This window comes from Glycine soja, chromosome 20 (genome assembly GCF_004193775.1).
Source record: "Glycine soja cultivar W05 chromosome 20, ASM419377v2, whole genome shotgun sequence".
Lineage (NCBI taxonomy): Eukaryota > Viridiplantae > Streptophyta > Magnoliopsida > Fabales > Fabaceae > Glycine > Glycine soja.
The window spans coordinates 23,290,904-23,306,748 of record NC_041021.1 but is presented as its reverse complement, the minus strand read 5'-3'; the positions used below and the strand labels follow the sequence as shown (position 1 = coordinate 23,306,748).

At 39.1% G+C, this 15,845-nt stretch overlaps 1 protein-coding gene and 1 long non-coding RNA gene across 2 annotated transcripts; both read left to right on the top strand.

Moving 5' to 3' along the window:
• Nucleotides 1–928: 928 nt before the first annotated feature.
• LOC114401531 lies at nucleotides 929–2,331 on the top strand. The gene is made up of 2 exons (XM_028364053.1): nucleotides 929–975; nucleotides 1,589–2,331. Exon 2 carries the CDS (start codon nucleotides 1,680–1,682, stop codon nucleotides 2,136–2,138), a length of 459 nt encoding a protein of 152 aa, XP_028219854.1. The 5' UTR covers nucleotides 929–975; nucleotides 1,589–1,679; the 3' UTR covers nucleotides 2,139–2,331.
• Nucleotides 2,332–13,489: 11,158 nt separating this feature from the next.
• Nucleotides 13,490–15,289, top strand: LOC114403122. Its single transcript, XR_003664593.1, has 3 exons — nucleotides 13,490–13,515; nucleotides 13,854–13,936; nucleotides 15,241–15,289. It is a non-coding gene; the product is annotated as an uncharacterized LOC114403122 (long non-coding RNA).
• Nucleotides 15,290–15,845: the final 556 nt, after the last annotated feature.

The following is a 15,845-nucleotide window of genomic DNA, read 5'->3' as shown; positions in this document are numbered from 1 at the left end:
CAAATATGAATAAATGTTACTAATATATTTTTGCAACATTTTATCAAATGTTGTGTATAGTTCATGTCACCAAAACCTTTAGTGACGTGAGTTATATACAACATTCGATAAAATGTTGCAAAAACATATTAGTAACATTTATTCATATTTGGCAACATTTTTTAAATGTTGTCAAAAGATCTTAGGAACTTTTTACTAAATGTTGCTAATGATCACATGTGTGATAGTGCAAGCTTGTCACTTTTTTGAGTCACTCAAGACAGCCCTAAGTTTACTTCAATTGGTGTCTTTATAGAACTTGTCTTTTCTTAATACACTTAAGCAAACTCATAAATAGGCATTAATTGAAAAGGCTTATGATTTGTGTTTAGAAGGTTTGTAATAATTAAAGCATCAAGGGTTTTGGACTCAACAAATTTCCCATAACATAAGATGTAAAAACAATTATCAAAGAGACATTGGAGAACATTCACCATACAAGGATAGAGTGCAAATATGAACTAATCAAACTGAATGGTACACATACTGAAATAATAAGGGACTAAACAATAAATATCTAAACTTCATATAACCGGTTAAAATTACCTGCTACAACAAGTCAATTTTGGTGATTCATCGTGCACTGCCCATTTCAAAACATTTCTAAAACTTATGATGGGGTGAAGGGGTTACATTGTTGAATTCAAGAACCCGTTACATGCAATGCTCTTGGTCTGATAAATCATTTATTGTCTTGACTTTCTTTTCCAATTCTTGTCTATTTCCTTAAAAATATTGTTTTATTTGAAATATTAAAATTAATGTTTTTATATATTTTAATTCTTTCTAGATCGTTATGTATTTTTGTGATTAATGGGTGTCATTGTCAGCTCTTGAATTGATTATATATACCTTTCCATTCCTTCACTGAGAATTTGAGTAAGTAAAGTTTTCTCTATTGTGCAGGCTTCTAGAATTGAATCATAAAGGAATCTGGTAAGAAAGTTTTTGTTATGTGGAAGCCATTCAAAATGTTGATTGATTTAATATTTTTCCCTTCATTTTTTTTCTATGCAAGTTGTCTGCTAGTTCGGGTTGTGTCTTTGTTATGCATGCATTGTGTTAGATAGATTTTTAGAAGGCAACAATTAATGGATGTGGTTTCGACTATGGAAACTGAAGATCTCAAATCTATTGATGAGAACAAAATGACTAAACCATAGCGATTGGAAACACCATCGTGACTGAAAAAGCCCTAACAAAACATTTATGCACTTTCTTATGTTCTATGTGGCGATTGTGAATTTTTCAAATAATAGTTGTATTCTAGATGGAAATCTAGTTTTCTACTTTTTTATGGGCTCTGTTTGGTTTACATTTAGAATCACTTTCCCACACAACACATACCTTCCAATGTAAAATTTCTGAGTGAGATTATTTTGGGCATCCATCCCAATCTCATTTAACAATTCTATTGTCTTATAATGTGTTGAATGTTTGTGAATTGTTTGGCTAATGTGTAACATGTTTTAATACACTATAACATGGCCTTGTTATTTTAATTGATTTTCATAAATTACTAATTGGGCCATTTGTTCCTTCACAAAAGGCATAGGAATTTGAGGAAACATAGAACTGATTCAAAAGCTAAGCAGGGTAGCAATAGATTCCAGAAGACCTCGACTCAACCAACCAATTTTATGGCAACCCCTACAAAGCCAACTGAGTCAATGGCAATGCTTGGTGTGACCCCAAACCAACCAACTAGGTCAATGAAAATATTTGGCGTGACCCTTACCCAACCAACTGAGTCTATGGCAGCGCCTAATGTGACCCATATCCAACCAATTGACCAATCTATGGAAATTCCTTGCGTGACCCATATTCAACCAATTGAGCCTATGGAAATGCCTGGTTTGATCCCAATCCAACCAACTAGTTCTATGACCATGCCTGGTGTCACCCCTACCCAACAAACTTTGACTATCGAAATGCCTAGTGAGACACCTCCTTCTCTTGAGTTTATGAAGCAGAGGTTGGAGATGATGGCATCAACCATGGAGACTTCAGGGCATACACTTTCCCCTCAAATGAGAGCCCAACTGGATTCTGGAATTAAAAATCTTCTGAGAAGGGTGAATGCCAGGCTAAATGCCTGAAAAATGTTATTAGAAGCTTTTATTTTCAAATTAATCATGATGCTATTTAAGTAGAATAGAGTAGTCCTGATTTATGTTTCGGTCCTAATTCAGTGATTGTATTGGTGACCTTTCTTTTCCATCCTTTGACTTTTGAACAATTCATTTGAATGGTTAAAGAATATTTCTGAATGAATGTCATTGGATTCAATAATTCAACACCTATTTGTTCTATTTATTGTACGGTTAGGTTACTCATTGTGACTTTTTCATTTTCAATAAAATTTGCAGTTAAAAAAAACTAATATGAAATTGATTTAAATTAAATTCACATTCTATTACTAAAGAAATCAAATTATGAATGGGAGATATTATACATTAAGTAATGGTCTCGTTTAATTTCTTTTGAAGCACAATATATAAAATAAGATATTTTTAAAATTTTAATTTTCCAAGTAATAACGCATGAGATAAAATATAAATGATTAGGAAGTCATGATAATATATTTGTGTATAAATTATTAATATACATATATTAAATAATTAATAAATTAATAATTTCTAAAAGTAAATAATTATTTTTGAAAAAATAATTTTAAAATTAATATTATGTTATCTCTTATTTTATTAATATTCTCTAAATTTTAAAATAATAATAATAATAGATATAGATTCTTAAGAAGTCAAAATAATACATTTGTGTGTAAATTATTAATATACATATATTAAATAATTATAAATATAATCAATTTTCTTAAAAAAAATACAAATGTTAAAATTATAGTAAATAATTGTTTTGGAAAATTAATAATCTCCATTGATGGTGGAGCATATTGAATTGTGTCAACGAATACTCTGAAATTAAATATTCAATCTAATGATTCAAAATGTCGAAGCTAAGCAAAATCAAATCAACGACTTTGGTAAAGTTAAAGTTTTGATTAGTCAAATCTCAATGATTCATGTGAAGTTTAGATAGATAAGTTTATAATTCTGACATTATTCTATTTATGTGTAACATGTTTTAATGATAATTTAATAGTTTTGATAGTTTATCTCATTAAAAAAATAGATAAAATATAATTTTTTTACACTTTTGGTATACTCAAATTAAATTTAAAATATAATAATTAAAAGAATTTATAACCAATATTGAATACATTTTAGCAAATTTGAATCTTCATTTGAAATGTGAGATGCATAATTTTGTTTGTATAATCATGTATGTTTTTTTTTCTTTTTTAATACACGTATTATGAATTTATATATCATATTAAATTAATATTATTTAATTTTAATTAACTACTTAATAATTTTAATTTTTTATTAATATTCAGTTTTGAATTTAACATTAAATCAGGATAAAACAATTTAAAATTAGTATCACTAAAATATCAATAATTTATTAATTGAATCCCAAATATAATAACGTGGGGTGTTAAACACACCTTCTTCATCTTTTTGTTCGTGTTGTTGTGTTTGCTTTGGAGAAACAAGTTGGTGTTCTTTGTTGGCAAATACTCACTCACTTGTTTGTAGTTGCAGGCTCTAATCAGATCCTAAATGGTATGTGTTGTGGCACTTCACTTCTTCATTTTTTTGACCTTTTTGGATTTTCTAGTTAATTTTGGTTCATTTGAGTTGAAATTGTTCATGTTAGTCTTGTGATTCATGCCAAGCATCTATGCTTGATTGTTAGGTTAGGTTGTAGATTCTTTTGCTTGTTAGGTTGACCAATTCATGCCAAGCATCTAGTCTTGTAGATTATTTTGATGACCTAATTTGATTAATTTGTGTGGAAATGGGGCACCAATTTTGGGGGAGAAAAAGAAGGAAAAAAATAGGTTAGAGAAGAATTCACCCAAATTTTCCATATTCCAAATGGTCGTTGTTTTAAATTGAAGTTACAATGTGGTTGCCCCTGCCTGCTATAGGGGTTTCCATAGCAAAGGAGTTTAGTGTGTGGCTATAGAAAACCAAAAGTAGCCTTTTGAAGAATAGTGTTGCGATGGGTTGATTAAAAAAGCCTCTTAGTATAGACAATAAGAGTTTCTTGGGTGGTTATGTTTGGGATTTCAATTTTCAGAAATGAAATCTAAAATTGTAATAGTAGTGAAAATAATAAAGAAGACCAGGATTTAGAAATTTTCAAGTGATTGATAATTGATGATTCCTATCTTGGAAACTTGTATTTGACTTTTGTTGAAATTTACATGTATGTTATGTTTAAGACACTGTCATACCCAAATTTCGTCCGGGGACAATTGCTTGTCAACATACGGACTTTGGCTGACCAAATTGAGATGCTAAACACTCATCGTCGCGTAATCTGTAAAGTTTCGAATGTATCGAAAGGAGATCATCCAAAAAAAACAAAATGGGGGTGAACTGATAAATTTAGGGGGGTGTACCTAGCCCTTGGCCCATCTAGGCCCGTTAGGAACCTTCTAGAGGAAGCAACAGCCTACCTGGGCGAGCATGTTGCTTCTGGTTGAAGCTACCAGCTCACCTGGGCGAGCTAAGCTCGCCTAGGTGAGTTGGGCGGCAACCTCCTCCCCTATTTTGGCTATAAAAGGGCATGGGAGGCTGAAGGGAAGGGTTCAGCACCCTGGGCAAGCATATTTCACATAAAATTAGTGAAAAAGAAGGAGAAAGAAGAAGAAAATCCAAGTCGAGACGCTTCCATAAGGCTTCTGTGACTTTTCCGTGATCAATTCCCTGAATGTTCTTCGTCGTTCGTCGATCTTCAACCGGCTAGTTTTCAATTTTGAAGCTTTGAGTACATTCTATGAACCCTTAGGGGTCCATTCTTGCTTTGCATGTTTTCATCTTCATCTTGTCTACTTTCGGTATTCTTTTTCTTCGTTTTAAGTGAATTTCGACCAATCGTTTAAGCTGTAACCTCACTTAATCAAGGTTAAAATGAATTATGACTGATCGTTTGCATTGTAATCTCATTTAATCGCCTTTAAAATAAAATTCAACTGATCGTTTGTGCTGTAACCTCGGTTGATCATTAAAAGGGGAAGTTTCAACCGGACATTTACTTTGAAAGTTCTCTTTAAATGAGTTGAGAAATAACCAAGTGAAACTAAGGCTAAAATCAACTCGCAAATCAAAATTTTGCCCGCAAAAAGGTCATTTGAAAACGTTCAAGGTCCAACACCTTAACGGTTCTCCCTTCCATTCAAAAATCAAGAGATCGTTCAAAAGGGTCTGGCGCCTTAACGATTCTCTCTTTCCAAAAATCACAAGATCATTTAAAGGTCCAACTCCTTAAACGACTTTTGTTCGCAACAAAAATCAATCTTTCAAAAAAGATAAAACAACTTAACCAACGTTTAGTTCTTAAAGAACTACGTAGGTCTGATTTCTTCATCACAATTGAGGAATACGTAGGAGCAAGGGAAACACCCTTGTTGACCACAAAAAAGTAAAAAACATAAAAAGGAAAGAAAATACATAAAAAAGCATAAAAGGAAAAATACATAATTTTGAAGTCCTGATTTGCACACTTGATTAGAGACTGCCATCCCTTGTGATGGACGCATGAGGTGCTAATACCTTGCCCATGCGTAAAAACAACTCTCGAACCCTAATTTTCGAAATACGTAGACCATCGTATTTCTGATTTTTCTAACGTTTTCCTCGAATAAACATTGGTGGCGACTCCACGCGTTTCCCTTTGATGGAAGACACACCCTTGACTCCACTGGAGACAGTTTTAGAGAGTTAGGCCTTCAAATCTTATGCAATATCATGACTTCCCCTTTTTGTCAGTTTCCCTTTATTTCTCTAATGTTCTATAACTCTTTGATGCTTTTAGTGTGTTTTTAAATGTAGGCATGAGATAGATATTTATTCATTTGATGCACACAAACACCCATACCTTTTGCACACACCGTGAGTTGAAAAAGGGCCCTATACCCAGGTCCGTGGGAACATAGGAAGTAGAGCTGAATTTGTGATCATGCTAAGTCCCCGACTTGCTTGATGACAGTGAAACCTCATCAAGAGTTTTTAACTTTGATGATATGTTGTTGCTGGTAGTCCCTACCGCCATAACATTGATGTCAAAGGGAATGATATCTCTAGAAACCATTTAGAGATATAACCACCTTGGGAGTTAGCACTAAAAGCCTTTTAGTTCCACCAGTTTAGGTTCCTAAAATAGGGGCACGAAGCGAACACGCTGGGTGTTTTGTTTTCCTTAACACTGCTGTGCATACCTTCTAAATGTCATGTGCGTCTTTGTTGTATGATTGTTTTTTATGATGTTGCCATGCATGTGTGTCCCCCTATTGCACTAAACCATGCATTTTTGTGCATTTATGTCCGCATTGTGTCATCATGCAATTTTCTATTTTGGTACCATCATTTTGTAACGGGAAGTCGGAAGGTCCATATCGCCTTTTTAAGTGCATACATGGGGTACTGTACTGCCAAATGTTGCAAGTAAGAAGAAATAATTTTCCAGGTTCTCGTGTCTGTAAAAGACATTTGTATCATACACCACATAAGCATCTCTTCATGACATTGCAATGGACATATCATTCCCACGTTTTTTGTTCATCATAGTTGTGCATTGCATTTGCATAAGTCATTGCATTACCACACATCTACATTTAGCATGCTCTTTTGTTTTGAATACTGCATACATTCTATTTTCATCATTTGCATGTCATGTTCACTCATGCATGACCCTTGCATTTTCCTTTGCAAAAAAAAAAAAATCAAAAGAGAACAAAAAAAAGTCATACCACTTTCTTAGTTACATGTCTTGGGTACCATGATGATGGTTGTAAACCTACCATGTTGGGATTATACGCCCGTTTAAAAAAACATGTGAAACCTAATGCATGGTTCACTAGGAAAATGATGGTTCTTCGGGTATCTCAATCTCATTTTCCATGCATATCTTGAGTATGCACTAGTCATTCATCTCTATGATTGCGGAAGTATTGCCAATCAAATTTTTTTCCCCTCAGATTATGGTGTTGAACCAAGCACATGCTTTTAAGAAAAGGTTCATCAAGTCAAGGTCAAGTATGGAAGTAACCGGCTTGCCAAAATTAGGGCAAAAGATGAATTGAGTTACATCGCTCCTTTGTCTACTGCCAACCCATGATTTACAAAATTAGGACTGTGGATGTCCCTGTTACTTCCAGTTTCACTTTGACTCTGACAAGATGTAATAAACAATGTCGTTTGATTTGACTCGACCCTGTGTCCTGTGTAAAATTTCCAATACTTCAAAAATTCATCGTTCGCATACATCCATGCTTTTCATTGGTTGCATTGCTCATTGCATTCTTTCCTTGAAAACCGAACTGTAATCATTGTTATCAAAAGGAAAGAATGCACTTTACGACACCCTTACCGAACGCGTGCTAGAGCTAGAGTAATGGGTGAAGTAGACAAGGTGCAAGATCGGATAAAGGCCGACTTGGAGGCCATTAAAGAGCAAATGGCCACAATGATGGAGGCCATGATGAGCATGAAGAAGATAATGGAGGTCAATGCAGCTGCAATTGTCGCTACCAGTGCCATTGCTGAGGTGGACTTGACTCCCCCATCTAGCCTCAACCAAATAAATCATGCCATCTCAGATATGGTAGGGGAGACAGGCAAAGAATTGGGAAGTACGGGCGGCCCCCTGTCATACCTTAATTTCGTCTGGGGACCTTTGCTTGATGACATGCAACTTTTGTTTTGGTCCTTGTGAGGTGCTTGGCACCTATCATTAGGCAGTTTGTGAGATTCCGGGACATGCCGGAAAACAAAAGAAAATATTGATGCACAATCTGTAAGGTTCTGTGACACACCGGAAAACAAATGGAAGCATCGTTGCACAATTAGTGAGGTTCCGTAACATTCCGTAAGTCAAAAACGGGATGATTATGTAATCCGCAAGGTTCCGTAACATTACGGAAAGAAAACAAGTATCGTTACGAAATTCGTAAGTTTCCGTAACTTTACAAAAAAAGAATCACCAAAAAAGGGCAGGGGGATGTACTTAGCAAAAATGGGGGTGCAAATAGCAACCAGGCCCACTTGGGCCCTCCAGAAGATTCCTTCAGAAGAAAGAACTACGTAGGTCTGATTTTCTCATCCCAATTGAGGAATATGTAGGAGCAAAGGGAAACACCATTGTCGACCACAAAAAGAGAAAAAATATAAAAAGGGTATAAAGGATATAAGGACATAAAAGGGAACGTAAAAATCAAAGTCATGTTTGCACATTCAATTAAAGGCTGTCGTCTCTTGTGACGGACGTGTGAGGTGCTAATACCTTCCCCGCACGTAAATACAACTCCCGAACCTTTCACTTAAGAGTTCGTAGATCGCGTCTTTTCCGGTTTTTTCTGACGTTTTCCTCAAATAAACGTTGGTGGCGACTCCGCGCGTATTCCTTTCGTGGAACACGCATCCCGCGAGTCACGCGCCGCCCTCCCGCCGAAGGGTAGGTTGCGACAGTTGGCGACTCCACTGGGGACCTGTTTTTAGAGAGTTAGGGCATTAAATCTTGTGCAATGTTTTACCGTGACTTACTCCTTTGTTGGTTTCCCTTCATTATGTTCTTGTGTATATAAACTCTTTGTTGCTTTCAGTGCGTTTTAAAATGTATGCATGAGGTAAATATTTATTCATTTGATGCACACAAACACCAACACTATTTGCACACACTGTGAGTTGAAAAAGGGCCCTATACCCGGGTTCATAGGAACATAAGGAGTGGAGGTGAATCTGTGATCATGCTAGGTCTCTGACTTGCTTGATTACAGTGAACCCTCATCTAGAGTTTTCCTCTTTGAAAACATATTGTTGCTAGTAGTCCCTACTGTTGCTGTATGTTTTTCGAAGGGGATAATACCTCTAGAAACCATCAAGAGAGATATGACTACCTTGGGGGCTATCACTAAAGGCCTAGTTAGTTCTCTCCCTTATAGGTCCCTTAAATAGGGGCACAGAGCAAATACGTTGCGTGCCATTTTTTCACACTGCCATGCATAAGTATCGTATACCCTTTTGCTTATGTTCAGTGAATATTGTTATACTATGTACATTCCCGCATTGCGCCTTTTGCATATGCATCGCAAATGGGTTCTGTCTTGATCCCCTCTATAGACAAATCAACGGAGGGTCCGGGTCACCGTTTTAAATACATACGTTGGGGCACTTTGCTACCCCTAGACGTTGTGTCTAAGAAGGATACAATGTCCCGGGCACCCGCATTCTTAAATTACATCTGTGTCATATGCATTCCTTCATGCATTCATCCATTCCACCCATGAGATATCGGAGTTTTGATTCACACCAACTTTTTGTCTCACTTTAGTAAGCATGGGGACAAATCAAACCGGCAAGAGGTTTTACCAAGTCAAGGTTAAAGGCCTAGATACCACCAGCATCAAGGAATTAGGGCGGTTGATGGAACCTCTCCAAATGCAAGCCTTCCGCAAGACTCACGGAAAGATCTTTGACCATAGCAGAGGTATCCATAGAAGCCATTGCCTCACTCACCCAATACTACGACCAGCCTTTGAGATGCTTCACGTTCGGAGACTTCCAATTGGTACCAACCATTGAAGAATTTGAGGAAATTCTAGGATGTCCTCTCGGGGGAAGAAAACCATACCTTTCCTCCGGGTGTCTCCCCTCTTTCAGCAGAATTGCAACTGTGGTCAAGGATTCAGCAAGAGGTTTGGACCGCATAAAACAGACTCGAAACGGCATAGCGGGCCTACCACGGAAGTACCTAGAAGACAAGGCGAGGGGTATGGCCAATCAAGGAGATTGGGTCCCGTTTATGGATGTGTTAGCTTTGCTAATTTTTGGGGTCGTCCTCTTTCCAAACGTAGATGGTTTGGTGGACCTAGCAGCAATCGACGCTTTCCTTGCATACCACCATAGCAAGGAAAGTCCGGTGGTAGCTGTCTTGGCAGATTTATTTGACACATTTAACCGAAGGTGCGAAAAGAGTAGCGCACGGATCATCTGTTGCTTGCCCGCCCTCTGTGTTTGGTTGGTTTCACACCTGTTCCAGCAAGACACGAGGCATCCATGTCCGCTCCAGAGCCATCGCTCGTGTACTGAAAAGAGAAGAATAGATTGGGACCAGCTTTTGGCTGGGATAGGAGGTAGAACAATCAATTGGTTCCCCCGATGGAAGGAAGGAAAGGAGGGAGTCCTTTTCTCATGTGGAGGGTACCCAAACATTCTGCTGATAGGAACGAGGGGTTGTATTAACTACAATCCCGCGCTCGCTATAAGACAACTAGGGTACCCCATGAGGGGAGCACCGATGGAAGAAAGCATGTCTCCTTTCCTTGTGAGGGATTTCAGCGCGTGAAATTTCAAGGCTATACAAAGAATCCATAAGGCATGGGAAACCCCGTTAAGGAAAGATCAAGAACTTAGGGGCATTCGTAATGGCATCATTGGTGGTTACCATGAATGGCTGAAAGTTCATATACGAGGTTTAGATTGGCTCGCCAAGTTAAAAGTCGTCAGCGAAGAGAGCTTTGAAGCACCGGAAGAGGATGAAGAAGTCCAAGCTCTCAAAAGCGAGTTAGGAAAGGCGAAACTTGCCAAGGAGAAGTTCAAGTTTGCCGCTACACACATCCGGAAGGAGTGTGCCGGATTACGGGAAGAGAATGCAACTACCGCAAGAGCCCTTGAACAAGAGGCCAAGAGGGCTCGCAAGGAAGAGTATGGCCATAACAAATTTCGCGGAGCTCTGTGGGGTAGCAACATTGAACTCAAGCTGCGAAGGGAAGAGAGGGACCAGTCACGAGCACATAGCATGGTCTTGAAAGAGGAGTTAGTTGCCTGTTCAAGGTCCAAAAGGAGCTTGTCTCAGCGTTTATGAGAAACGGAGACCAACATGCTAGCTATCATCGCCAAGTACCAAGAAGAGTTAGGTCTAGCCACGGCCCACGAACATAGGGTCGCGGACGAGTATGCCCAAGTATACGCAGAAAAAGAGGCTAGAGGAAGGGTGATCGACTCTTTACACCAAGAGGCAACCATGTGGATGGATCGGTTTGCTCTTACCTTGAACGGGAATCAAGAACTTCCCCGATTGTTAGCCAAGGCCAAGGCGATGGCGGACACCTACTCCGCCCCCGAAGAAATTCATGGGCTTCTCGGCTATTGTCAGCATATGATAGACTTAATGACCCACATAATTAGAAATCGCTAGGAAACTTGTATGGTCTCTCAGACCTTGACTAGATACGACTTTCTGAAATAAAATGAGTTGGTCCCATGTTTCTACTCCAAAAAAGATTGTGCGAGTCAAATCACTCCTGCATTTTATCTCTAGCATGCATTCTTTCTTTCTTTACCCACTCCTCACGTTTGGTTTTTTAGGGAAAAACACCATAACTAAACGCGCCACAAGGCATCCCTATCGCACCAGATCCAAATCTAGAACGATGGGTGATCAAGAGGAGACATAGGAACAGATGAAAGTCGACATGTCGGCTCTGAAAGAACAGATGGCTTCCATGATGGAGGCCATGTTAGGAATGAGGCAGCTCATGGAGAAAAACGTGGCCACCGCTGCTGCTGTCAGTTCGGCTGCCGAAGCAGACCCAACTCTCTTGGCAACTGCGCACCATCCTCCCTCAAACATAGTAGGACGGGGAAGGGACACACTGGGGCACGATGGCAACCCTCATCTGGGATACAACCGAGCGGCTTACCCTTATGGATTGCCGCCCAATTACTCACCACCTATCCTGCAAGACGATGCGGGCCATATTGCTTCTCCCGTCCTTGAAAGAGAGCCTCCTCAACAGCCCGACGAGGTCCACAAAGACCCTCAAGACTATGCTCGAAGGGATGTCGAGTTCTATCCCCCGATCCCCAAAGGGCCGGCACCTAGCACGTTGCCTCAGCCCAACATCACGACACAACCAATAGTTCTGTCCACGGAAGGACCGCCCCCGGCAACTGAAGAAAGGAGGAAGCTCGATCTCCTCGAGGAGAGATTGAGAACCGTGGAAGGATTTGGGGACTATCTGTTCGCAGACATGACGGATCTTTGCTTAGTACCCGATGTTGTTATCCCCCCGAAGTTCAAAGTACCGGACTTCGACAAGTATAAAGGGACGACTTGTCCCAAAAACCATCTCAAGATGTACTATCGCAAGATGGGCGCACACTCTAAGGATGAGAAGCTATTAATACACTTTTTTCAAGATAGCTTGGCCGGAGCCGCGGTAGTTTGGTACACTAATTTGGAAGCTTCCCGTATCCGTACTTGGAAGGATCTGATTACTGCCTTCCTAAGGCAATATCAGTATAATTCCGATATGGCTCCCGATCGCACTCAGCTGCAGAATATGTTCAAAAAAGAGGGCGAAACCTTTAAAGAATACGCACAGCGGTGGAGAGACCTGGCGGCACAAGTGGCTCCTCCCATGGTTGAGAGAGAGATGATCACCATGATGGTAGACACTTTGCCAGTGTTCTACTATGAGAAGCTAGTAGGTTACATGCCGTCCAGCTTCGTGGACCTAGTGTTCGCCGGGGAAATGTAACACCCTGATATATATATCTATATATTATTAGTAATTATGTTTGATGTTTGATTATTTGTTGCGTTATTTTCATCCGTAATTATTTTTAAGGGAGTTAATTTAGTTAATAGAGGGGTGGATAGATAAGGATGTAGCTTCTCAAAGAAGCCTCTTGAGAAAGCTTCTCAAAGAAGCCACGAGGAAGCTTCTAGAAGAAGCCTCTTAATGAAGCTTCTAGAGAAAGCTACATGAAGCTGGCTCGGTAAAAAAGCTGCCCAGCCTTCATTAACCGTTGGATCTTCTCGAAATTTGGTCTTCAACTTCACCAACCACCTTTCCATGATCTGACCGTTGGGATCTTTGAGACGATGTCTGGAGTGTGCTAGAAGTCTCTTAATAAAGCTTCTGGAGGAAGCCTCTTAATGAAGCTTCTAGAGAAAACTACATGAAGCTTCCTCGGTAGAAACGCTTCCCAGCCTATGTTAACCGTTGGATCTTCTCGAGATTTGGTTTGCAACTTCACAAGACAATTTACCATGATTTAACCGTTGGGATCTTTGAGAAAATATCTGGAGTATGCTAGAAGCTTCCATTCCCGAGAGCATCTCTTATTTAAGCATTTCAGCCTTTGCTTTCTTGTAGCTTAGGAAAAATGCCATTTCTTCTTCTTTATTTCTTCCAAATCCATTTCTAAAGTTCCAAGTACTTTCTCCATCACCCACATCCACCATTAGCCACCACAAACCATCATTGTTCTCCATTGAAAACCCACACCGAGAGGAACCCTTCAACCAAAGCAGAATTTCCAACTTGGCTTGCAGTTTCGATAGAGAATGAAACCCTAATCTGATCTTTCATTTTCTTTCGAGGTAACCATGGTTCTATGCTTGTTTCTTGTTAGTTTCATCTTGTCTTTGCATCTTTTCTAACTTTGCAACCACCATTGCATGTCTTATGCTTCCTTTGAAAATCCTTAGAGAAAGAGACTTTGTAAACATTATCCTTTCATGAAATACATGTTATTTTCGTAACCTACACTGAACCCTGGTCACATTGGCGTGGTCGGAATTTCCAAATTTCGTTCCTTTGTAAAACCCGAAATACTCTCAGCTCTTTCATGTAGTAATGTGGGTGTTTGACCCAGAGCACTGTTACTAGCTTTGTTTTCTTAAATCCATACTAAGTCTCCTTCGTTTTGGCATGGTAGAGGCTTGTGTGGAATCGACAAGCAAGGACAAAAAGGAATCTTCAAGTGACGCGACGAGGAATCCGTGGGGTAGCTCACTATAGGTAAGGGGAGTTTATTATAAAATTTACCATTTTAACACCATAGTTAGGGTCAGGGAACCTAGCTACGAGGATATCTGCCGGTCCCTATTGCATGCTGATTTTTCTTCAAAGAAAATTACGTTTTAACTAATGGGATGCGATATATATATATGTATTGTGATGAATGATATTGCTTTGGCTGTTTGAAGACTGTGCATGTGGAAATGATATTGTTGTGTTTGTTTGAATTGTTGTTGATGTTGCTATTGAGGATTTTAATTGATATGTGATGATAATGATGATATTGATTTGAGATGACATTGTTAATAAAGGCCATGTCAACATGAATTGTTATTATTGATGAATATGTGAATATGAAATGAGGTTGTTGTTGTTGTTGATAACGTCATTGAGATGAGATGATATTTATGTTGTGAATGACATGGAAATACGATTTATTGATTGATGTTGGAAATGCATTGGCATGTGCATGTTGTGTATGTTCGTGGGGGGCACTGTGCACTGACCTTTCAGGGTCTTTGGCACTAGCTTTTGGCCATGTTCATATGTTGGATGTTGTGTATGATCATGGGGGGCACTGTGCACTGACCTTCCAGGGTCTTTGGCACTAGCTTTTGGCCACGATCATACGTCGTATGAAGTGTATGTCATGGGGGGTAGAGTGCACTGACCTTGTCGGATGGCCCAGACGTGGGTAACTAGCGTGGTTAGAGAATCTAAGCATTCCTGAGGGGATGCTTAGGTGCTTTAATTGGTCCATGGTCTTTGGCATTTACCTTTGGCCGTGGTCATAGCTCATACGACACAGGAAATAGAGTAACTGTGGCCAAGTGTACTTTGTACTAGGGGGCTGTCACCTGGTAGGGAACACCTTTGGGCTCCCAGGCTGATCACCTATGGGAGGGGGGCTGTTACGTGCACAACCGGGTGGTCTCGACAAACTCAGCACAGTTCCCTAAGTGAGAGTGTCGTGTGGACACGCTTAGGCTATTTCCTGATACTTGGTTGTTGTTGGTACGTACCACATTGCATCTGAGTGTTGAGTCAGGTGCATGCATCATTCTGTGCAGTCTTGATTGGGTCCATGGATGGATGATGAGTAATTTTTGGATGTGAATGATGAATATTTGTTGGATGAGGGTTGAATAATGATTGTTGTGTATGCTTATCATGTTTGCCTATGTTCCTTGCTAATTGTGGTTATTTGGAATTGGTATTGGTTCTTTTATAATAAACTCACCCTTGCAATTTTGTATCGTGTGGTTGATACCTGTGATGATCACGAACCTTGTTCGTGGGAGCAGAATGACAGTGGCAGGGTGTAGGGAGTAAGATTCTGGTGAGGAGCCGCCGAGCCGACGTGATGACGTTGGCGTTATTTTGGGAGAGAGTTGTGTTTTGTAATCAACTCCTCCGTAGTTGGTTTTTAAGTTTTATTTTGTTGAGTTAAAATGTAAAACTGGAATTTTAATTTTATATATATATATATATATATATATATATATGAACATATTTAATTTTTGTTATGTGTATGACATGTACTGAATTATTGTTTCTATGTAATTATGCATATTCACTTAAGTAATGACGTGTTGTTGGATGAATTTATGTTGTGACAAAATCACTTCTATTTTCATAATCAAAAATTAAGGGAGTTCTTTTCATAAAAATTGAAATTATCGAATATTAGAGTGTGGATACCGTAGCGACGAGGCGGGTCGTTACATTTAGTGGTATCAGAGCAGGTCGAACCTTTCGGCCAGTGAGTTGTGAGTCTGCTATGGTTTTCTGTGCATTCTCTAGTTGTTTTGTTGAGTGCTTGGTGTTGGTTGTTTGCTGATGTTTGATGTTCATTGTTTTCTATTAGCACTTACTCACTAGTTGTGTTTTAATGAGCTATAGAGATATG

Excerpts from the sequence above, each read along its gene's own strand:
- LOC114401531 (XM_028364053.1), top strand. The coding sequence starts at position 1,680 with ATGGCAACCCCTACAAAGCCAACTGAGTCAATGGCAATGCTTGGTGTG.